Genomic DNA, 24,225 nt, shown 5'->3' with positions numbered 1-24,225 from the left:
GGGTCTCAGTGCTCTGATTTCAGTTGCCTGTTAAAATAAACCTCAGCCCTGCTGGTAAATAGTTGTGGAAAATGTTATCAGGGCCAGAGCTAAAGGAATAGCCTCCTCACCAGTTTGTACATCTGTCTGAAGAATGAGGCCTCAGGCTAGATGAGTAGTTGAATTTGTTTCCCAAGGGCAGAGAGAAGCGTGTGTCTGTCTGTCAGTCTCTCTGACCGTTACATGAGTGTGCATGTGTATGCATATCTGTACATCACTGTGTGTGTGTATGTGTGCATGTGTGTGTTTTGGGAGATATGCTGGGATCAGAGCATGTTTTCTGAGGCTCACTTGTCATTTCTCCCCACTTAACCCTCTGTACACTGTGTCTGCTATCACTTAGATGCTTCTTCTCTTCCATGTGACACGTTTCCCTGTCAGAAAGGGTCTGAGACCATATTCTCCAGTCTCCTCTAGGTGATCCTCCAAGTATGTTGCAGTAGCACATTTTCTGATTAAGGTTAAAGATGTTATTTTTGTCTGTGCTTAGGGTGGGGGAGGCTTGGGTTTAGCCTGCCAACGTCAGCTTCATTATCCTCTTTCCTTTGGTGTAGACCCTAGGGGGACACTACTAGAAGAAACATATTAAGCTGGGGTCCCTCAGTCCTTTGCCACTCCCTGGAAATAATCAAGACCTTTTCTGAAGCTGCTTGAGTTTCTGAAGGCCAGGGAAAAGGCAGGGGTGGAGCATTTTGCTAAGTAGATCTTTCCCAGCCAGACCAAGGTAATGTGGCTTCTAAAAGCACCTAGCTCATTTCTGTTGAGTTGCTGATCTTGAGAATCAGATTCATGAAGTGGACATGCAGTGTCCCCCCGTGAAGGCTACCCTCGTGCACACACAGATGCGCAAGAGACAGCAGATCTAGGAACCACGGGCACTTGTGTGGACACTTTCTCTGTGGCGGCTCCCCCCAAGAATTATCAAGCCTCGTTACTCATACTTGGATGCAGTAGTAAGGAAGGCACTTGGATTTCCCACCAGTGTGGTCTAAACAACCCCTTCCCCAGCAAGGCGCACAGGAGTACTCAGAACCAGCTGCAGGCCTCTCCTTCCCTCACCTTCCCCACCTCAGGGGCATGGTTCTGTGCCAGATCCAGTATAGCCACTGGAGGGAAGCCACAGCAGTTTTCCAAGGCACTTATGTACTCCCCAGGAAGAGAACCGAAGCATAAGCAAGAGAAATTGCACTATGAGTGCCCACCAGGTTTCAGAGACTATTTGACCCTCTTGGCCTCCCACAGACCTCATGCTGTGATCTTTGGAGGTATAGTGGTCAGTGCTGGTATTGGTGGGGTAGGACACAGTTTCCCTCACTCAGAGTCCTGGCTCACCACACACAGGTGCAGCCTGGGGACCAGCAGCATTGGCATCATGCCAGAGCTTGTCAGCGGGACAAAATCCTGTGTGTATTTTAACCTGGTCTCCAGACACACTTTTCCTGGGTACAGTGAGATTGGAGAAGCAGTGCTCTTCACCAAGCTGCTCTTCTGTAAGAGAACCTGAGAGGGGAGCAGAGGCCTGCTGGGGTTACTGAGCAAAGCTTCCCAGAGGTGGACTGGAGCTGAGCCTCAGTGTGCAGGGTAAAAGCTACGCCTTCCAGTCAAGATGGCCTCAGTAGGGCCTTCCCAGTCTGCAGACAGGAGCCCCCAGTGCAGATTCAAAGATGAGAAGAATCAATACCTGCAGGGGCCTCGAGAGAAAGGGCCACTGGGAGGAAGGGACTTGTAGCCAGCCTATGGCTCCCTTGGGCGACCTTTGTGGCCTCTAAGGAAGGTCATGAAGGTGAGACCAAAGGGCTTGGTTTCATCATTTTCTGACATTGCATAGGTATCTGGCTCTGTACAGGGTGTGGGGCTGAGGGAGCTGCAGTCTTGTGAGTGCTTGGTCTGAACAGAAGAGGCAGGAGGCCTGGAGCAGCACATCTGGGCCTGCATGGGTACCAGCAGGCATCTGCTTGTCTTGGGCAAGGGGCCAGGCTTCTCAGGAGGGCAAGAGGAGGCCTTGAGGGGAAGGGATATGGAGGATGCTGGCTGGCCTGGGTGTGGATGTAGGTTTCAACATGGCATAGAGGGGCAGGGCTGGCTGGTGACAGGGGGCCTCCTTAGGTCCAGGCCTGGCTGTGCTAGGCACATTGGTGTCTTTCCCTCTTGCCTCCTGTCCACCTCTGGGTTTCTTCATGCTTTTCCTTCAGGCTGAGATCTGTGGGGAAGAGAAGCCAGTGTTGGAAACCCTGCCTTCAAGTTCCGTGGCCTCCCCAGCGAGACAGTCCTACAGTTTCCACAGGGACCTCTGGAGAGCAGCCCAGACTCTGCCCTTGATGGCACCAGGGCGTGTGGCCATGAGGCTTCATGGGGCGGGGGCTGGATGAAGATAAGCTCCTGGCTGGGTTGGATGTGGACAAGTCGGGCCCTTCTTCCTGAGTCAGCAATCCTGCAGCTCGAACAGCTATGGGGAGAAAGGCAGGGAGAGAGGGTGGCCGGCCCTCAAGGAGGAAAAGCTGCCTCCTACACAGGTAGAGAATTCCAGAAGAAAACCTCATGGGGTATCATGCAGCAGAAATGGTGTTTTCGGAGAATTCTCATTATTGTCCTCAGGTAGTGACTTGAACTAGCATCGAATTTTAATGCCATCTTTCATCTGGCTTTTAAAATTCCACTCTTCACCTCCACTCACATCCCTATTGGCTGTTCTGTTCAAGCCCAGGCCCATCATCCATCTGGATAGGACTGAGAAGCATAGGCTGCACACCTCTGCCAGCTCCAGGCAGCCCTAGGCACACTCATGTGTTGCACAACTGTGTGGCACTTGAATAGAGTACAAGTGGGGAGAGGCCTGGAGCGGGTTCACGTTCTCTTCGCCTTCATGGGGAGCACCCCAGGCAAGGCAGAGGTGCAGGAGAATCATTTGTAAGAGACTGAAGCAGCATGGAGCCAAGGGGGCACATTTCCAGTCTAAAGGGGATAAGTATGTCCCTAGAAAGTGCATGCACAGGGAAGGGAGGCAGGAGAGGCCTGGGCCTGTGAACCTGGGGAAGGGTGGCTTGGCTGTGTGAGGAGCAGGGAAGGTGAGTCAGCCTGGGTGGATTGAAGAGCGAGCCGGTAGAGGAGTGGGGCTGCGCAGGCCAGCATCACCAGCGGCCCCTTCCAAGGCTCCCAGCCTGCTCCCACGTTTGGAGAACATGTAAGAGAAGGGAGCTGCCATTGTCCTCCGTGATGGGTGACACAACATTAAGAACCACAGAACCACGGGGAAGGCTAGGGAGCCCCCCTCCTTGCTGTGTAGGTGGAGAACAAGGCCCAGAATCCAGCTGTCAGCGATAAGGGGTAACAGCTGTTGGATCTATCCCAGAGCTGGCATGCTCAAGACAGGAGCCCAGACACAGAGCTCCTGATGCTCCCTCATCCCCAGTACACACCATCCTCAGAGCAGGTCAGGCGCTGCTGAGGATCATTGCCTCTAGCCCTGCAAGTGCCCAGCACAGCCTGAGTGACCCTCATACACAAGTGCCTGTCTTCAAACACCATGTTACCCTGAGCACCAAGACCAGACCTTCCTCAAAGGACCGCCCTGCTCTGGCCCTTCTGAGTGCAGCTCAGCCCGTGCAGCCCACTGGACAGAGTCTGCTCTCAGTTCCAAGGGAGGCTTTGTCACTGCCCATCTCCTGTCCTCACCCACCTGACTCCACTGCAGCATTGGGCCCAGGCCCCACGTCCTCCAGGAAGCCCTCTGACTCCAGACTGGGAGCAGGGCTGTCCTCTGGGGTCTCAGCCTCCACATCTGTGCCATCCCTTCTCTTACAGAATTGTCATTGTTCTAGCTGGTTTGCATGCACCCTGCCCTTGTCACCAGACATTAGCTCTGTGAAGGTAGGAATCACAGTTGTCTTATAGGTATTTTCTTCTAGGGCCTAGAACAGTAGCCAGAACACAGGTGTGTGAACTTCTTGAATGAGTTAAAGTGCCAGGCCCTCCCTCCTCTGGCACTTTCTGTACATTATCTTATGTAAGCTTCTTGAGGACCCTGAAGAAGATATTGTCACCTGAGTTTCATAGGTGACCATGAGTCATAGTTTCCATAATTGGCCACAGTCTTCCTTTAGCAAGGCAATCTTGAGACTTGAACCCAGGTCTCTAGCTTCACAGCCCTGCTTTAACCTGTGTGTTTGTTGGATAGAATTGGTCCAGCTCTACCCCACAGATCTGATGCATCTGCTGAGACGCACTGGCATGCTCAGAGCCTAGGAAGGGCCTCAGTTCCAGGGGCGAGGGATAGGGAGCAGCTGAGACTTAAGGTCTGTTAAGTTGTGTAGTTTCTGAACCAGACAGTTCACCTAAACCTCTAGTAATGTGGCTCCCTGAGCCAGCATGGCTGGGATCTGAGCTGGTCTGTCAGGAGGACATTCTCCTTATCCCCCTTCCCTAAAAAGAAAAAAGAAAAAGGGAGCTGGGGAGAGGAAGAAAAGGCTCTCTACATCCCTCTTCCCTAAAAAGAAAAAGTGAAGCGGGGAGGGAGGGAGCAGTAGAGACAGCATAGCTGAGCTGCAAGGCTTCAGGGCTCAGTGCAGCTAACCATTGGGGACTCCAACAAGTTGGGCAGGCTAGGGGACTGTTGGGCTGGAGGCCAGCTTCAGGCTGCTCAGGTGAGCTCTTTTTATGCAAATAGCATTTAAGCAGCTACTCTCCTGTGCACAGCCCTGGGTAGCCCTTGAATGAGGTGAGTTTAAAAAGTGACAAATAGGAATGGATCTCCTTGCCTCTTGAGTTGACCTCCTCTGGTCGAGGGCAGAGGTGTTGGGGCGGGGGGGGGGGGCTACCTTGAGGCTGGCCCTGGGAAGGTGAAGAGGCTGGCCTTGCAGGTTGCCTTTTCCTGAGTGGAGTACAGGGTTTATGCTCACAGCAGCTAGGCATTGCCACAGCCAGTGACTGAGGATATTAGACCAAACCCTAACCAGTCTCGGGCCTGAGCACAGGAGTAGTCTTGTTGCATCAGTCCTGGACTCAGCTAAGATTGTCACCTACACAGATGGGGTCTCATAACCACCACCACAGCCCATGTCTGTGACTGGATTCTCAGTGGTGTGGGAGCATGTGGAGGTGAGCCTCCGCCACCTCTCGCCCTGGCTGTACTGCATAGTTGGAGCTGGGCAGCAAGGGCTCTAGCACCAGTGCCAGTCTTTATCCCAAAGAGGTAAGAGAGGTCAGAAAGGGGTGCACCCATGAGGCTGGCAGACTCACTCCAAATCCCACAGTCCTTTGAACCATTCTGTGGGGACCTCACAAGGCCTTCTTTGGTCCAGAACATGAACTTTCAAGTAGTGGTTGTTTGTCTTCCTACTGACCTCCTGCAAGATTTAGAATGTGTGACTATTGGAGGTCCCGTGGGGGTTAACTTTGTTTGGGAGAAGGTCACATCCATATAGAAACTCTGCAGCCACTCAGAGGAAGTGCACTTGGAGGTTTCAGCATTTTGAGAGAATCTGGAGTGCTGCCATTCTGGCCTCCCTTTCTCTCAGCTTCTACTTCTACGAGCTGCTCTCCAGGATCCCCTCAGAGAAATTTTCCTGCTGAGAGCCAAGTTGTGCCATCTTTGAGTATTGAGCTCTACTGTCCCATCCAGGGTGGGCTCCACAGGAGTGTCTGTGTGATCCACCTTGGTATCCCTTGCCCTGTGTGTCCTCAGCCCCTGAGGCCTGATTGCACTAATGGGCTACAGTGTTTTACTGTGGCCTGGTTTCAAAGGCTGTGGGGTCCTGTGATTATGGTCATGGTGAGCATTTTGCTGAGGCTATTCTTGGTTGGTTGAAGTCATTAGAATATGGCAAGTGAGGAGCAATCAGCAAGGGCTGACCAGAGTATTTTAGGAAAAGAATTGGAGTTGCCATGACCTTAACAAGAGAATGATTTTCCTCTGAAAAACCTGGAAAACATGAGACAAAACAAGCTGAAGCTGCTGCCTGACTTGTATGAGAAAGGCCACAGGCAGTCTTTGTGGTGAGAGTGCCTGTATGTCTGCGTGTGTGTGCACGTGTGTACGTGGGCATGCCCTGTTGGGTCCTAGCTGGGTGTCCTTGCACAAGTTGCTTCTATTCTCTGTGTTCACAGATGACCTCTGCAGATTTCTTCAGCTGTAAGGTTTGGGATGTAGGGCAGGGCAGGTCCTGGAAGTGGCTTTGTACCTCCACCTGCTCCTGGGACAGAGAGCACACTGGCCACCTGCTGTCCCCCAACCCTGCCACATCCTTCTTGGTGTTGGAACTGTCCTGGTGAAATTTAGATCCATCTCTTGTTTTCTTTTCCACTAGCCAAACTTCCCTGAGAAGAAAAGCCCTCAGTGAAACCATTCTCTGAAGTCATTTCTCACTCCAGCTCTGAACCTAGCAAGAGCTCACCCTGTAGATGCTTTACATTGCTGTGCCCCCTGAAGCAAAATGCCAAGCTGGAGGGCCACTTCTTCCTTCCCTGCAACCTTCCCTCTGGGCCTGGCCTCACGGGAGGGCTGTGTGACCCTGAACATATTACTTAAGCCCTCATCTGTAAGTTGGCAGTAATTCTGGCCATAATGGCGGCCCGGAGGGGTTGAGGTGATGCATTTGAAGTTGAGTACAGGAGCGCAGGCCACTGGTCTCCCGACCTTCCTTGTTTCAGGCACAGGGCTTGGTTCACAACAGGCTGTGAACAAACTTACTTTTGACTTGTGTATCTGGATGGTCTTGACTTGGAGAAGGAGTGAGTAAGGAGAGAGGTCTGTGGTGCTGGGACACCTGAGTAGAGGCCCCAGGGATCATCTCCATGTGGGTGGGAGGGGGGCTGGGCTTCCTAGCTGAGGCCAGTGTCTGTGCCACCCGTGCCACCTGTGACCTGGGGAGGGCAGGTGTCCATAGCTCTGCTGTAAGTAGTAGGACAGTGTGCTCCCTGGCTTAGGACATGTAGGGAGAGGTCTTTCTTTCTCTCTGCTGCTTTGACTTCCACTCCCACAGTGTTGTCTTTTTATGCCAGAATAACAAAGAAGGAAGTTCTGGAGAGACAGGAACCATTCCTAAACTGCCTGTCCCTTCCTCCTGTTCCTGCCCAGCTGCCCAGATAGTGAGGTAAAAATGGCAGGTGTGAGCCACCATCCAACAAGACCTCCAGGGAGAGAAGGATGGAGGTAGAAAACCTGGACCAGTCCACCCTTATTTCCTGAAACCTGTTCCTACAGACACAGTGGACTAAACTTAGGACTCTACAAAAATGAGCCAGTATAGTGACCTCCAGGGTGTTGCCCTGACACACCAGCATGTGGCTGAGGGGCTTATTAAAAACCACATGCACAACACTGGACAAGTATGGGACTTTGTTGACAAAGCAAGTAACTAAAAGCAAAACAAAACATGCCAAAACCTGTATTGTACTTGCATGCTGGTGGCATGCAAAAGAGACCTATCTCTGGAGTTCAGTAATCATTATGTTCCCTTGAAGTTTACCCTGCAAGCTTCATGACTGGCAAACCCTAATCCTGACAGAACCAGAGGATATCAGAACTGAAAAGGATCCTTGAGCCCCTTGAACAGGAACAGCAACTGAAGCCCCTGAGGGGAAGTGATTTGGCCAAAGTCACTTTGCTGGTGGGTGTGCAGGCTGTGCCTGCTGAGAGGGCAAGGTGTGTGTGTGTGTGTGTGTGTATGTGTGTGTGTATGAGATAGCTATTCAAAACTGTTTCTCAATGAATTTGATGCATCTGTGGCTTCCATGATCTCATCCAGATGTGTTGGGCATTTCACCTGCATTACCTCATAAAATCCTCCAGTGACCTTGTATAAACTTTATAGTTGAGAAGCTAGAAGCACAGAGAGTTTTAGTACATTTTCCAGCGTAATAAGCAGAGGATCAGGATGTGAGCCCTGGTCTGGGACCACCTACACCTAGAACCTAAATTCTTTTTTTTTTTTAAAGAGAGAGAGAGAGAGAATTTTTTAATATTAATTTTTTAGTTTTCAGTGGATACAACATCTTTATTTTATTTTTATGTGGTGCTGAGGATAGAACCCAGCGCCCCGCGCATGCCAGGTGAGTGCGTTACTGCTTGAGCCACTTCTCCAGCCCCAGAACCTACATTCTTTTTTTTTTTTTTTTTTTTTTTTTAGAGAGAGAGAGAGAGAGAATTTTTTAATATTTATTTTTTTTAGTTCTTGGCAGACACAACATCTTTGTTTGTATGTGGTGCTGAGAATCGAACCAGGGCCGCACACATGCCAGGCAAGTGTGCTACCGCTTGAGCCACATCCCCAGCCCAAACCTACATTCTTAATGCCTACATCCACAGTACTTTCTTTCCATGCAGTTGGAATCTAACACATACCTTCCTCCTTGCCCTCCCTTCCCCAGCACCCCAGCTGATTGCGGATCTCTGGCAATGGAAGGAGATGATGCTGGGCCCTCCTGGCACTCATGAGCATGCTGCTTTCAGGAAGCATCTCCCCAGGGGCCTGCCCAGGGCTTCACAAAGTGAGAAGGTACAGCAAGCATTAGCATAGAATCAAGCATGAACACGGAATTAGTATAAAATGTGCAAGTTGCTATACTACCTATTTTATGGTCATTTTCAGAATGAAATGATGTCATTGTTAGTCTTGTAATCTTTATCTCTTCATAAAAATGATAAGAGTCTCTTTTTTTGCCTGATAGGGTCCTCGGGTAGTGACCTTGCCATTCCCAGGGAGCTTGTCAGAGATGCAGCTTCTGGACAGGAATTGGCATTTAACAAGACCCCGAGGATCCCACTCATCCATGGCATGTCTAGGAAGGACTGCCCTTGACAGACTCTTGCCAGCAGGACCTGGGTCTGGCCTATCACTCTACCCTGCATTGCTTTGCTCTTGCCTGACAAGTAGGAGATCTTCAGTTTGGGGTCAGCATGACAATTACTCTTTTTACCTTGACTGAGACCACCATGCCACAGATGTTCAGGACAGCAAGTAGAGGCAGCCCAAGGTGGAGTTCTGCTTAGATGGAGTGGAAGGTTGCTCAGATGTTTTTCTGGGCCTGAAAAGCCACACGCTTCGCCACAACCTGCTTGCCCTTGCTTCGGCACCATGCCATCCTGTGCTTTTGTGCCCAGGGAGTCCCACCAGGACACCCCACACCCTTTGGCTCTTGGGTGGAACACCCCCATCTATGAGGGTGAAGGGTGTTGGTGTGGATGAATTGAGTTCAAATGGGGACACAAGGTTAAATTCCACACACCCCTCCCTGACCACCTTTACCGCTCCTGCTGCGTTCTGCTCGCTGTCCCGGAAAACACTCCACCGTGTGTTCCAGGCACTCTCTCCTGTGACCTCTAGTGCCGTGGGGCTGTTGGAAGCAGTGAGCCAGTTCTGAAGGTGACTCTCTGACTTTATCTTCACTCTGACTAGTATCCCTCCCCTTAACCTAAACTCAGGGAAGGACAGGGCCAGGGCACTGAGTTGGGGCCTGCGCCCCAGGCCTGCCCAAGTGCTCACAGGTCTTCACTGCTCCCATCAGAATTGAGCTGCTGCCTGACAGTAACATAAAAGCCCCGGTGGGAGCCGGCTGAGCGTCTTCCGGCTGGTGCCAGGAAGGGTAATGTCCAAAGGGTTAGGCCTGCCTGGGTCAGGTTCCATCTGGGCTTCTTCATGCCTAGTCTCTGTCACACTGAGCATCTGACTATAGACAGGGATTCCAGGGCTCTTGGGGCCAGCTCCTCTGCCTCACCTTCTCTGTCCTCACTTTGTGAGAGGCCAGGCTTCCTCTAGTGAAGACCCCTCATCAGCTCTCCAGACAGACCAGGGGCACGTGCTCCTCTCCCCAAATGCCTTTCTTGTTTCCTTCTTTCCTTCTACCTTTCTTCTTTCTTTCCACCCTTCCTTCTTCCTTTTCTCCTCTCGATGATTTCTTTCTTTCTTAGCTCTGGGCATTGAACCCAGGGATGCTCTACCATTAAGCTATACCCCCAGTCCTATTTATGCATTTATTTAAATTTTGAGACATGTTCTCATTAAGTTTCTCAGGCTGGCCTTGAACTTGTGATCTTTCTGTCTCAGCCTGCCAAGTAGCTGGGATTATAGGTTTGGCTGCCACACTCAGCTCCTTAGCTGCCTTTCTAAATTATTATTCTAGCACTTTCTTCAACATTCTCCTCTTTTATGTTTTTACCCTCTAGTGTTAGAATTTCTAAGTCCTTTGTTCATTCATTCATTAGTCTATCCATTTGAAACCAACAGTTCTAAGGTAACTTTTGTCATTCAGATGCAGTAAAACATAAAGATGAATGAGGGACATTCCAGTTATCAACTCATTACCCCCCACTCATGCCCTCAGTACTCCGGAGAACCCTTTTATTCATTCGTTATTGATTTCTGGTAATATTACCCAGAGACCCTTGCACCTGATTCTCTCTTCCTCAAAGCCTGTTCACACCCCAGCTCATCTTTCACCTCTCACTCTCCTGAGGTCTCACTATCCCTAACTTCAGATGTGCCCCAGGGTACCCCTCTTCTTGGCACCTCCTCTGCCTGGCTCCTCTGCTTTTCCTGATCTTAGAGTTAATGTTTTCTTACTGCCTCAGTTTCCTCACTAGAAGCTAGAGAACATGGGACTGACCTTATTTGGTCATTCAAATATTACAGTTCTTGCAGTTAGGTATTCAAACAGGGCCTGGCATATGATAAGTGTTCACTAAATATTAACCATCACTGTTATCATTCCTGCTCTTTCCCCCAATACGTCTCTGTCTGTCCTTCTCTGGTGTGTACATTCTTTTCTTCCCTCTGACCTCTCTTTACAAAGTGATGCCATCTGCCTTCCCCGTATCTGTTCCCTGCTTTTTATGTGCTCCCAGTACAACATACATGGCCTCTTGGTCTTTACTGGCCACCTCTGCCGAAGGTCACTGTGACCTCCTGCACATTGTCAAGTTTAGCTTCCAGCTTGTGGTGAGGTCCTCAGGCCAGCTAGACCAGAGAGGAAGCCAGGAAGATCCAGGAGCATCTGCTGGTGCAGAAAATAGGAAGAGGTGGGCCCAGTGTCCCAAGGGGTCCATGAGAAGGTTTCAGAGAGTAAGGATGGGGTGTTGCTGACACAGAGAGATCTGTCTTAGCTCCCCATCACTGAAGCAGGATGCCTCTGGGGACAAGATTTATGGAGGGCTCAGTGTATAGCTAAAATGGGGTTTGAAGACCTGTGGCCAAGGTAAGGGAAGGAGCAGAGGTGTCCTTATAGCTGGGGCAGAGGAAGAGGATGTGGATGGTGAGTAGCAATAATGGGCAAGGAGGTGCCACACTATAGCTGCAGGGCTGTGATGGATGGTGGGGAGGCAGCTGTGGACACCTGGAGAGTGGGGTCATGTGCATCCCTGGGGACCAAGGAGACTGCAGCAGGGTTGCTTTCTATTGTGGATGGGGGATTGAGGTCCTTGGTGCTCGCTGATTTGTCATTCTGCACAATCGGAGCTTTTGAATGAGAGGCAGAGTGGGCCATTTACATGCACACATGTGCTCCCTGTCTACGGCTACGTGATGTTCTGCAGCACCTTGGGACTCTCTGCAATAAGGCCATCACCATATGAGGTCCCTAGACCTTATGCCTCTAGAACTGTGAGCCAAAACAAACCATTTTGTTTTTAATTTTAAAATGGGCAACTTGTTTTTTTGGTTTGTTTATTTGTTTTGGAGGAACTGGTTCTTTATTTCAAAAGGACACTCGTCAACATTCAGAATCAAAACACTATTGGTTTCTCTTTCTCCTAACTGTCCCGAAGAGACTACAACAGAGGAGAGTACATTAAACCAGTAAGCTTCAGAATGTGCACCTGCAGGCCTCACAGAAACCTCAGCTCAGAGTGGAGTTGGTGGGGAAAGAAACTTTGAAAGGTCAGCATACCCCAACCCCCAAAAAGCAAAGTTTCAAGTTAATATAAAATTTTAAAATGTTGTACATAAACATTGTACAAACACAATAAGATGGCAGAAAGGGACGGCAGCTTCAGACGCAGACAAGAGTGATGAGATGAGCTTCATACGGCCAAGTCAGTGGCAAAAACAGCCTTTCTTTCAAGACAGCAGAAGAGCAATTTAGCAGTCACCTCCACATTGAGAGGCCCATGATCCCTTCTGTGAGTAGTTGGGAAGAGGGTAGAAATGGGAAAAAAATTTGGTCTGAGATCTAGCTCAGTGGTAGATCCCTTGCCTAATGCATGCCAGACCCTGAGTTCAATTCCCAGCACCACAAAATAAATAAATAAATAAAATTTGAAAAGTGTCAGAAATCTCCCCTTCTTAGTTTATTCATTTCTGATGGAAAAAGTGAAAAATAAAAATAAAGTTTTCCAAAAATACCTTAAAGCCAATTCAAAAACCAAAAAACATACCTGAAGAGTGTAGGTTTTGGTCTTTGGCTAACTTGTCCTGGCCTTTCTGGTTTGGTTGGTATTTCATGCACAGTAATGAGGTTTCCCATAGCAGAGTCTTTCCCTGGGCTGTGTTTGGCCCATACCTTTTCTATCCTATGGAAAGAACAATATGGATTAGGCTGGAAAGTTACCTTCCAAAAATGAGAAAGGAATGAGCTTGCTGCCTCAGAGCTGTGGAATTATTTGGAATGGTTCATAGATGATTGCTATTACAATTTGAAAAATGCAATTACAAAATGTGGACATCACAACATGCTTTTAAAGTCACTTGGCATGGTGCTCATTCCCTTTTTCTGAAGGCTTTTAGCCTCTAGCCCAGCTGGAATCTCTGGGAAAAGGCAGAGACATTTTGGAAAGAGACAAGGGGTTTGGAATAAGAGGACTGCTGAAAAGAGAAAGCAGCCTTCCTGTTGAAGATCAGTCCTCAGTCAAGGTCAGCTTGGGCTGGCTGGTTTCAGGCAGGTCAAGCTCAGAGGCAGGAGCAGCAGGGCCTGGAGCTCTGGCTCTCATTCAGGTCAAGCAGTCTGGCCCAGCGTCCTCTGTGTACAGAGGTCTCCTCTTTGGTGCACTTCGACTTGTCTTCCAAATCATCAGTTGTCTTTTCCAGTTTTCTCAGCAAACTCAGCACAGGTCTCTGCCTCCTTGAGTTTGTCAGTAAGAGTCTTTCTCTGCTCGCACTTGTCTTCCTTTTGAGAGTACTTTCCTTCAGCAGCACTCACACACTTGAGGCTCTGGTCCATCAATCTGATCTGTTCATCTATCTCTGGGTAATGGGACTCTGACAGCTCATCTCATTCCTCCATGTGTTCCAAGTCTCCTTCAGTAATTGCTAAGTAAGAGCCACCTCTTCACACTTCTGTCTGTTTCTCCGTGGTATGCTCAGCCTCTTTGAGTTGGATTTCCAGTGGTTCCATCCTTTCCTCATCTTTGAGGTCCCAGTTTTCACTAACTTTCGGGCCTCTCACTCTCATCAGCAGCTTTTTTGCTTCTCCAGCTTTTGCAGGACGATAGCCAGGCACCTCTGGGCACAGGTCAGCTCCCCTTCAATAAGATGAGCCCTATGGTGCGAGGAGGCTGCCTCAGCCTCAGCCTGTTCCCCAGCCACCTTTATTCCACTGCCTACCTCTCCTCTGTCATTGGCCTGCTGCTGCAGAATCTGGATCTTGTGTCACCACCTACCTTGAGGATGGCGATCCTGTCCACGGTGCTCACCCAGCCAATGACTGGCTTTGGCTTCTGCTTTCTCTGCATGGAATTGCAGCCACTTCTCCAAAATAGGCAATTTGTATCACCAATGCAAGGCTTTCAAAGGCATCATCCAGTAGAGAAGGCCTATAGAAGAACCATTTTGGAAGAGGATGAGGAGTGGGAGAGATAGGCTGGCTAGAGGTACCTCTACCAGGTACCTGGGTCACAGAGCTAGGTGACAAATAGTTGGAATGGGCACACTGGGGCCTGCAGGTCAAGCTGGAAGGTCCATGTGGCCCTGTGGTTCCTCCAGGATCCTCATAGCAGAAAAAGAACCCCAAGCCTGAGTCTGTACCAGCCATGTAGGTTGTCAGTGTAAGGGACAGGTGGGTGGGGTATACCAAGGCCATATATCTTTCTTGGATCCTCTTCTTCCACCTGCTGAATGTCAGAACTCTCCAGAATTCTGTCATATCTGCTTTAAACTCTGCTAGTGACCTGAACTTTTTCATATCACTATTCTTCTTGCTGGCACCAATAGAGACTGAATGGGACATTCCCCTTGCCCCCTGCCCAGACCTCCTCCTCCCAGCCTTTGCTGTTATTAGCTCTGTCCACCTTGAAGGAAGCCACTGCTCTCCATCTCTCCCCAGGTCCTCCCCATGCAGCCCACCCAGAGCCTAGCCCAGCTCGGCACCTCTTTGCACTGCAGCTGTGTGCGAGATTAATGACAGTGAATTCCCCAGGCCCCACAGCTCCCGGGACAGGTGTGGGAAGACATCTGAGTGACCAAGATGCCCAGGCAGGCCAGGCATGGGGAGCTGTGCATGAGGAGACAAGCCTACTCCAAAAGCCTGAAACTTTGGAGGAAGGTGACACCTCCTAAGGGCTGCCGGGAGCAGCAGCTCAGGGCCCTGGCTGGGCCTGGCCCTGGGAAGGCCTGAGGCTGACCAGAGGGCTCTGGAGAAGAGGAGGATCGCTGGTACTTGGAGTGCCGTCTTATAGCAGGTCAGGTCTTCTGTCAGGGCTCTTTGCCCTCCAGGATTCTAGCACCATGGTAGTTTCTATTCCCACAGAGATAGATTGCTCATAGCAGGTGCAGTTTTGGGAACCACAGACAATGTGGGTCACCTTTATCATGCCAGACTCCCAGGGCAGGAAGATATGATGAAACAGAAACCTCCAAACTGGCTGGGTGGACAGAAGCTGGTTGCTGAGGTGCCACCACACCCCGAGAGGAGCCTGGCAGGCAGGCCTGTTTGTAGCATCGGCCCTTCTGTGGCTGAGTACCCACAGTGACAGGCAAGGCCACTCTCCCTATGGGCACAGATAGACATAGTCTGCAGTCCTCTGCTGCTTCTTTTTTTTTTTTAATAACTTCATTTTGTTTATTTATTTTTATGTGGTGCTGAGGATCTAACCCAGTGCCTCACAAGTGAGGGGCAAGCACTCTACCACTGAGTCACAACCCCAGCGCCATGCACTCCTCTGCTTCTAGAGGCCCACTGCTGACCTATGGGGGATATCACCCCATCCCCACCCCCACCCCCATGTTACCTATAGGCCTGGTGGCCCACTCCAGGCTTCTAGGTTCCGGATTGCAGATGTCCCACTGTGGGGAGTTCACTTGGGGCATCTTATCTCCCTGTTTGACTGTCAGCATCTCTGGGGTACAGGGTGTTCTCATGCCTCTATCTGCTGGGCATAGAGGTGCTCTGGTGAATGCTCAGGGGTTGGTAACTGATCCCTCCTTTCCTTGAGGGTCCTCTGGTTGCTCCTGTGTATCTCATAGAACAAGGACCTGTCACCGTGTGGGCTCTGGACATCTGCCTTCTGGCCGTCCCATGCCACTACCTGAGGCCCACATTTCCGAGCTGCTCTGCCTTTTCCTTCTTCAGCCATGGGTGCCTGCCTCCTTCTGACACCCTCCTAGACAGGGCTGCCCAGCCCATCATGACTCATTCTCTCAGCTGGCAGGGAATTTGCCAGCTTTGCACCCCACCAGTGTCCTCCGGTGTGGCAATGAGTTGAAGGTGAGCTGTGATGTTTTTCTCTGTCTTCATTGCTGCCATGTTATGGGTTGACTTGTGTTCCCCAGAATTCTGTATGCTCAGGTTCTGACCCCTGGTACTACAGAAGGAGTAGGGTCATCACAGAAATAATTAAGACAGGTTTATTCTGAAGTAAAGTGGCCTCTAATCCAATGATTGGTGTCTTTATAAAAAGAGGACTGTGGACACAAAGACACCTGCACACAGGGAGCAGCCCTGTGAAGGGGCCAGAGATGCCAGATGCCAGGGCAACCGCAGCAGGTTCCTCCCAGGGCCCCACTATCTTGAATTTGCAGCACCAGAAGCAGGAGGAGGTAAGGGCCTGCCTTTGGAGCTGACTTTGCTTTGGCGCCTGAGCACAATACCCCAGAGAGCTGAGTGGATTTGTGGGTAAAAGGAAGTGCCCACTCTGCTGATGCTGGAGGTGGCTCTCTAGAAAACTCGGCTCTTGAAATAGCTGCACTCCAGTGCCCTGTTCAAATCTCCCTCCCCCAGCCGAAAGCCCTGATGGGACAAAGTTCCAAGACACAGATTTTGGGAAAGCATACAATTGCCTTCCAACCCCTGGGCTGACCGTAGTCGGTTCTGATCCTGTGTGTGGATGGATGTTAATCCTATCAATCAGCAGACAGCACTCACCCTCTCCCTCAGACTTTCTCCAGGTTCTGTCTCTTCCCTGAATCCCCATTCCCAGGCTGGGAAGGTGGCACAGAGATGCCAGGAGTGTGCAGAACAGGGAATCTTGTAGTGCAGAGAGAGGCAGAGAATCTCCAGTGCAGAGAGAGGTCCTGTGGAGGCTGGAATGGAGGCTGTCCTTCTTGAGGGGTGAGAGGGGGTAGGGAGGGCCTAGAGGAAGCTTATGAACCCCTGCAGCTTGTCTGTTGTGTCTCTGTCCTCCAGACTTTCTTTCTTCTCCGGCCAGACCTCCTGGTTTTAACACCAAGCTCCTGGCCCCAGCTCTACCCAGGGGCCCTTCAGCCTGGGAAGCAGAGGGCTTGCTGACCCCTCTGTCTTTCTGTGAGGGATTTTGTAGTTTGGAAACCCAGTTGCTGGCCTGCAAACAGAACTGGTGCTTGCCACCCACATGTCTCTTCCACGGTTCTACAGATAAGGGCATGCACGTGCCCCACCAGCTGTCCTTTCCTTCTGCCACCCCGTGCCAGCTTTGTCATTTGGGCACGCACTCCTTCCAGCTGGGAATGTGTGAGGTGGAGGGGGCCATCCTGCAGGGTGGGAAAGCCTTCTGAGCGCTGCCTCACTTGCCATGGGGCCTGTCTTGAGAGCAAGGAGTGGTGCTGGTGGTGGTAGTGGTTATGGTAGTGGTGTTGGTGTTGTTGATGGTGCTGGTGGAGATGATGGTGATGGTGGTGGTGGTGGTGGTGGTGGTGTTGATAGTGTTGGTGTTGGTGGTTACAGTTGCCTTTTCTGAGTATAGGAAATGTGGACAAGCATAAAGGGTTTGCCTGGGAATATGGGGTCCCTATAGGCAAATCCTTTATGTTTGTCCACAAATGAACTATTGGCAGGGCCATTTAACCTAAATTTCCTTATTTGTTAAATGGGAATGTGAACCAGGCATCTCTTGGTTTCTCCACGCTCAGGTAGATTGTGCTTCTGTGAGGGGTCCCTTGAGTCTTATCACTGAATAGCCCAGTGACTTCAGGAATATTTCTTACCCTCTGTCCAGCAGAATAGGACACCTAAGTCTGCTTCAGGCCCCACTATCAATATATCCTAACACAGGTCAGCTGTGACTCTTTGCCCGAGGGAAATGGACAGCTTTAGGAAGTCCATGTTCTCTCCTGGTTGACATCACAGAGCAGGTTTCTTCATCACAGGGAAGGGTCCATACCTAAGGTTGACTTAGCCTTTACTCAGGAGGACCCAGGAATTAGCCTCTGTCACCTAGCCAGCTAGAAGGGCATCCCGAGGGCATCTGAACCAGTATGCCCAGGTCACAGGACCTGAGGTAGATGGAACATGGGGCAGCCACGGAGCATCACCTTTTACTCCTGGCCTTTCATCTTAAGGACTGGAAAATGGGGGCCTTCCAAGGTAAACAGAGCTAATTGGGCCTGGAAGAGATGTGTGGGCACAGGGAAAATAAGGTTCCCAGTTTCCAGGCTTTGCTGATTAGAGAGCATGCAGGCAGCAAGCTTCCTCCAGGGGAGGGCCAGCCTCCTGCTCCCTAGAGACCTGCACTCAGGGCTGGAAAACCCCTGGGGGGAAGCCCCAGCAAGGCACCGTGCCACATTTGGTGTGGCGCTTGTGCATCTCAGGCCTAACATCGAGTCTTCTTTGCCTATAGTCTGAAGCCAGCCTGAGTCAGCACAGCCTTCTAGAACCTTCCTGTGGACTTTCAGGCAGACTGTTTGGGCTCAGCATGTGTTCCCATTCTTGCTTCTGCCTTCTTGGAAGTGACAGTGGGGGTACTCTTGAGCCTCAGGGTCCAAGAAAGACCACATGAGGAGTAAGTCATGAAAAGTCAGAGGCAAGTGGCCTGTGACTGAGGGTGGTGGGAAACCTGTGCTCTTTCCTGGGGATCATGGGTATTAGATTCTCTGCCCAGGGCCTCTGGTGGGAGCCCTGATCGCAGTGACTGTGATCATCAGGGAAAGATTCAAAGGAGGAAGTGTCTTGCTTTTCAAAATCATTTCAAATACCCTTTCCATAAAGATGGGTTTTCTTCATGAAGGCTGGTTCATTAGTCTTAATGGTCTTTTAAAATGATTATTAGTTAAGATGATTTCCAAGGAGGGAGAGGAATCTTGTCCCTTGTGCTGTGGCTCTTCAGGTGACCATGGAGGATGGGAACAAGCCACAGAGTTTACACTATTAGGGCAAAGTGGCTAGGTCTGGGCATGGGAAGTTAAACAAAGAAATCCTGGCAGCTCCAGGATTCAGAACCAGGTACCCACACTCATACAGAGGTTTCCTGCAGCCTCAGAGTGTGCCACTGGCAGTGCCCATGAATATATGTGGTCAGACCCAGGCCCCTGTGACCTGCCTCGGAGCAGCTCTTGGATCTGCCCCCTGAGCCGTGAAGTGCCAGTGATAGCTGTATCCCCTGATGGTCTCATCCCTAGTGCCCCTAGCCTCAGGCTGTGCCAGCCAAATTCAGAAATGAGATTGAAATCCAAGTGCCGTTCCTTAGAACATTAGCCTGTGGGTTCTGAGGCGGTCAGAAATAAGGGGACCTTGGAGATTAGAATCTCTGGCTCAGACACACCGAGGACCTCTGTTCTCTCTCTGTTCAGTGCAGACAGCAGTGTCTGGGAAGAATGTCAGCGGGCTTTGCTGCCCTCTGACTCTGATGTGAGGAGCTGTGGCAACGCCTTGCAAGGCCAGCGCCCACAGCCCCGTGGCGTAACTGCAGCACTCCTTGCATGAGCTCTGGCCCTTGCCCATCCCCATATCATGTCGTTCTCCCGAGCCTGAGCCAGTGTGGCTCAGGCAGGAGAAGCAGCTGGCATAAAGGACAGAGCACCTGCCATTCCCCAGAGTGCTCCATGCCCTGTGTTCTTGTGGTTCGCTTAGGATGGTTGGAACACTGTGAACCATCATTTTGTACTTCGAGATTCATCAGTTCCTTTTCAGGCTGTTTCTGCTTCGGCAAACACGCTGGGAAATTTGGATTTCCAATTTCCTTTCCCTCCTTTGCTCCTGATAGTTCATAATGTGCTGATGCCCCAGGCCTGGCCCTTTGTTATAAAATGCCTCTTGGTGCTGCCTGTATGGCCACACTGGGCTTCATGTTCCCAGAGAGCCACCAGGGTTGTGGCCTCCACTCAGAGGATGTTCTGTCCTCCTCCCTCAGCCTCTGGCTCCCCTCCTGAGCCCAGCAGGTCACCCTTTAATCACTTCTTCTGCCGGCAGGGAAGGTGTGAGGAGGCTGCCGGTCTTGGCTAGAGGTTGGCAGATGCCCAGGGCTATAGGCGGCCTGCCTGCCCCCAGCTTGGTGAAGGGCTGAAGGCCCTTAGTGCCCTCTCTGTGGGAGATGGAGTGCTCAGTGAAGCCACAGGCTCGGCCGTGGTAAGACCATGTCCTCGTCCTGCTCCCCTGTGCTATCTCACCCACACCTACTTTCCTTTGCCCCTTGTCAGTCACTTTGTCTTTCCTGAGGCCCTGCTGTGCCTGGCCCTGGAGCTGGACCAGCTCTGCCCTCTTCTGGGTCCTCTGGGAGGGAAGAGAGGAGAGGGTAGGGTGGGCGGAAGGAAGGAGGGCGGGACCCGCTTCTTGCTTCCCTGCTTCCTCTCTGGTAGATGCACCTGTCCCGACCCCTTGAAAAGTGAGTGAGCGAGTTGGTGGGGGTGCACCCTGGGTGGAGGGTCCCTCCTCTGCCATGCTGCGGTGGCTTAGATCTGCCTGGGAGAATCCTAGCTTGAGATTAACCGCTTGGAGGAAGTATGGCAAAATGAACAAGCAGTTGCCAGCCTGCATCGCAACACCGGGATCCCGCCACCGCAGGCTCCTGTGGCTGGAAGGACCATGGCATCTCAGTGTGCTCTAACAGCTTATTTTTGCCAGGGTGGCTGTTATCAGCAGGCAGGCGCCAGCGCCCTGCTCCGCTCAGAGACTGATTATGGCTGAGCTCAAACAATGGACTGAGTGTTCCACCTGTGAGTGTCCTGAGGGAAAGCTTTTCCCTCACCAGGATCAAACGCTGGGCTCCCTTTGTGATATGCGAGGCCACAAGGAAGGCTTGTCTCTTCCCCAACACGACAAGTGCTCTGGATCTGGAGAATGGCCCTGCAGCAGGTGCCCTGGGCTGGGCTCTGTTTGATTTCCACCAGGCCTTACACGTCACCACCCAGATCCTGTCCTGCCATTGGTTGGGGTCAGTATCTCTGCAAGAGGCAGAGGGGTGGCATTTGCAGACTGGGGAGCAGGTGGGTGAGGCTTTGATACCTTCCCTACTCTGAGGACCCAGGTCCAGCCCTGCCCCTCGCTGCCCACAGCAGGCCTCCAGCTCTGCTCCTTCATCCAAGGCAGGGCTGTGCTGCTTGGCCTCCGCTCTGTGGCGTGGGCTTGGCTCCCCAGCCCTCTCCTGCCCACTCTTGCAGCACACAAGTCCTTGACACCAAGGAGGCTGGAAACCAGAGTGGCCAGCACTGTAACCATGTCGCTCAAAAGGAGATTTCTAGCTCTTTCTTCCCTCCTACAAAAGGAAGCGTTTGGATGGAGGACGTAGACAGGTCCCTCTGGCTCTAACACACCATGAACCTAGACTGGATTTCTAAATCTGACATGGAGATTGACATTGAAGTGACGTATCCTCCCAATTAGCCAAGGCCCACTTGGCTCTCTATAGCTGCTTTACCCTAACTCATAGGTGTGTGTCCAGAGCGGTCTCAAGTCCCTGGCTCCTGCCCAGCCTCTCAGATATGGTAGACTTTGGATCTCCCTGAATAAGGGTTATTCCAAAGCAGAAAATTGATTTCTTTCAGTCTGAGATTGACTTCCTATATCTTTACAGCTCACCATTCAGGAGCTCTCCTCCTTTCTATCTTCTTCCTCTTTAAGATCACAGACAAATGTAGAAAGTTCTGCCTGAGTCGTTACCATCTGAAGAATATTGACTTTGGAGCCAGAAGATGATAGGATTTAACCCCTAATTCTGCTATTTCCCAGCTGTGTGACTTTGGGAAAGTTATATAACCTCTCTGTGCCTCATTTTCTTCAACTATGAAGTGATGTATCATCTCATAGAGCCCACATCTCTTAGGAGTGTTGTGGGGAGCAAATAAGCTAACGCAGTGCTAAATCTGTACAGGTGTATGGCGAGGACAATGAAGATGATTACGCCAACATCATCATCCTGAGATGGCATAGATGGTAGAACAGCATGAGGCTTAGAGTCGGGGACCTGGGGTCAGACTTGCTCTGCACTCATTGGTGGTGGGAAGTAGATTTCGAGTCTCGAATGCCGCGAGACAGAGCAGGGCTAACAGGCAGGCTCACCTCCATGGGGCTAAGTCTCTCCTTTCCCCTCCACAGGCACACATTCTGGCACTTCCGCCATGAGAACCCCATGACCAGGGTGGGGGGCCCTCCCCCCGATGGGCTCCCTGGCTTCAACAGCGGGGTGATGCTGCTGAGCCTGGAGGCCATGCGCCAGTCCCCACTCTACAGCCGCCTGCTGGAGCCCACGCACGTGCAGCAGCTGGCCAGCAAGTACCACTTCCGCGGCCACCTCGGGGACCAGGACTTCTTTACCATGATCGGCATGGAGCACCCCGAGCTCTTCCATGTGCTGGACTGTACCTGGAACCGGCAGCTGTGCACCTGGTGGAGGGACCATGGCTACAGCGACGTCTTTGACGCTTACTTCCGCTGCGAGGGCCACGTCAAGATCTACCACGGGAACTGCAACACCCCCATCCCGGACGACTAGGGGCATTTGCACCGCCTGCTTCTGCTCTGGGGCCTGCCCCAGGAAAGTATCACCCCCTGGAAAGACTCTGCAGAGACATCCTCCAGGATCATATTGCAGATCTCTCACCTAGCTGGTCACTGTCCTGAGGCCACCCCATGAAGACTGGCCTTTGCATTGCTGGTGCTCAGGACCTTCTTCCTTCAGGGGGACCAGGCATCAAGAAGCATGTACACATAGACATCTTCCTGTAGGCTGGGAACAGCATATGAAGAGAGGGAAGGAAAGAAAATGGTGCCCAGGTTCTCAAGGAGCCAGAATCCTTTGAGAAACTGCCTTTCTTGGACCAAATATGAATTTAAATTGGCAGGCTTCTATTTTATTAGAAAGAATAAATAATACCACTGTGGTTCCCACTGAGCTCTGGATGAATGAGCCAGGGTTTTAACAAGCAGTCCAGAGATGAAGCTTCCGAAGGAGGCCTGACCTTCCATGTCCTGACCTCAGGAGCTGTGTGCTCCCTCAAGACACTCACGTGGCATGGCACAGGCTGCAAGATTGCCACCTTTCTGAGGAAGGCCTCCAGGGCCAGCTGGGGCCCACCTAAAAGTTTCCTTGCTGTACCATTTAAAGCTTTATCCCCCAGTAACATCCCAGAATTCCATTGTCGCCTATCCATCCAAACCAACTCCAGGAGACCTGATTGTACTAGGAAGTCAAGTCCACTATCAAAGTACAGAGACTGGCCACCCCAAGGACATGGCAGTGCAATCGTCAGGCCTGGGAAGACTCATTCCAAAGAATAGCCCAGCAGTTCCCAGGGGCACCTGAGTGGGCTCTGAAGGGGTGTTGCTCATAGGCTTCTAATTATTCTAGTCTCTGTTTAAAAAAAATCACTGTACTTTTCTGTCATGCCACACCAGACCCTGTACCTGAGCAGACATTACAGTGTGGTTGTCTTTCTTCTTGTGAGGGCTTCTACTGTAGGTAAGCTGCAGACATGAAGGCCCTGGGGTCCCATTATGTACTTGAGCTGATGTCCTTGGGCAAGAAATATTGTAGGATTTTCATCTTATTTTAATTTTGTTTACATTTTAATTTTTTTGCATCATGGATGAGAATAGCTAATAAATAATCTTTGAGAACACGGTGGTTCATGTTGTTTGTTCTCCAAACAGTATTCAGCCACATGAAGCTTCTGAAGGAGGAGTGCGATCAATATCATTCAGGTCCCCTCTTCACCTGATTAGGTGTTGCAGCCTCACAGCGGGTCTCTAAGACCAAAGAGAGGGCGTGTCTGAGGGCATCAGGGAGGTAGGTGTCTGTTCGGTTCAAAATGCAGAATGATTTCATTCTAGGTACTGATGGGTCTGTCTGCTCCTGGGAGCAACCCCACCCCCACCCCCAGGACTACCCTCACTCCCTACCCCTGCCTCTAGCTTCCCAGCCCCACCTTCCCCATTCCATTGAGCCCTGAGTGGATAAGGGGAGCATGGCCTCCCCAGCCCTCTGCAGTGGCACAGTCAGTGGTTACTTGATTTCCTATTTATAGCTACCAGTTATTGAGCACCTGCTGTGAGCAAAGCACTGTATGAGGGGGATTTATATATGCTGTTGATTATACTCATGAAAACCTCAGGAAGGTAGTTCTGATTCTGAAATTGACTGTAAGAAAATGTAAGAGACGGGGCCAGAGTGACACACAACATGAAAAAGCCTGGAAGCCACTTAAAATATTGAATAACGAAATAGATAATGTATGCTGTGGTCACATAATGGAAGACTTTATTAAAAATCATATTTGAAGGAATATTTAATGCATCAGGAAATGCTTACAGTGTACTATTGAGTAAAAATAGATGAAAAATATAAGATTTATATGACATGAGCCTTTATTTTGGAAATTACATAAATCTATGTAATTTTTAAAATATCTGTATGAGTTTGTATACATAACAGATATGCACACACATAAAACTCAGTATGTGTAAAAGAGACGAGAGGTCAAGCCTGTTCTGCTGTATTTCATTAGTTGAACTCCTAAAAAGCCATGTGTTTCAAATATCACAATTTAAAAAACAACAACAGAAAAAAAACTTTCAGTGCCGGGAGGAAAGTGGATTAAAGGCTAGAAAATTTTGGAGTAACAATAATCAAGGATTTTTCTG

The 24,225-nt window shown here is 50.6% G+C and overlaps 1 protein-coding gene and 1 pseudogene across 1 annotated transcript in view; one reads left to right on the top strand and one right to left on the bottom strand.

Annotated features, from left to right (window-relative positions):
- LOC144376373 (xyloside xylosyltransferase 1-like) overlaps positions 1-23,202 on the top strand; it is a 156,577-nt gene extending 133,375 nt beyond the window's left edge. The window contains 1 exon segment of the mRNA XM_078043912.1: positions 21,682-23,202. Coding sequence (XP_077900038.1) covers positions 21,682-22,078 — 397 coding nt within the window. The 3' untranslated portion in view covers positions 22,079-23,202.
- On the bottom strand, positions 12,915-21,651 carry LOC144375593 (uncharacterized; annotated as a pseudogene).
- Positions 23,203-24,225: the final 1,023 nt, after the last annotated feature.

The sequence above is a fragment of the Ictidomys tridecemlineatus genome, chromosome 3 (assembly GCF_052094955.1).
Source record: "Ictidomys tridecemlineatus isolate mIctTri1 chromosome 3, mIctTri1.hap1, whole genome shotgun sequence".
Classification (NCBI taxonomy): Eukaryota; Metazoa; Chordata; class Mammalia; order Rodentia; family Sciuridae; genus Ictidomys; species Ictidomys tridecemlineatus.
The sequence above is the reverse complement of the archived record's forward strand: the minus strand, read 5'-3'. Positions and strand labels throughout refer to the sequence as shown.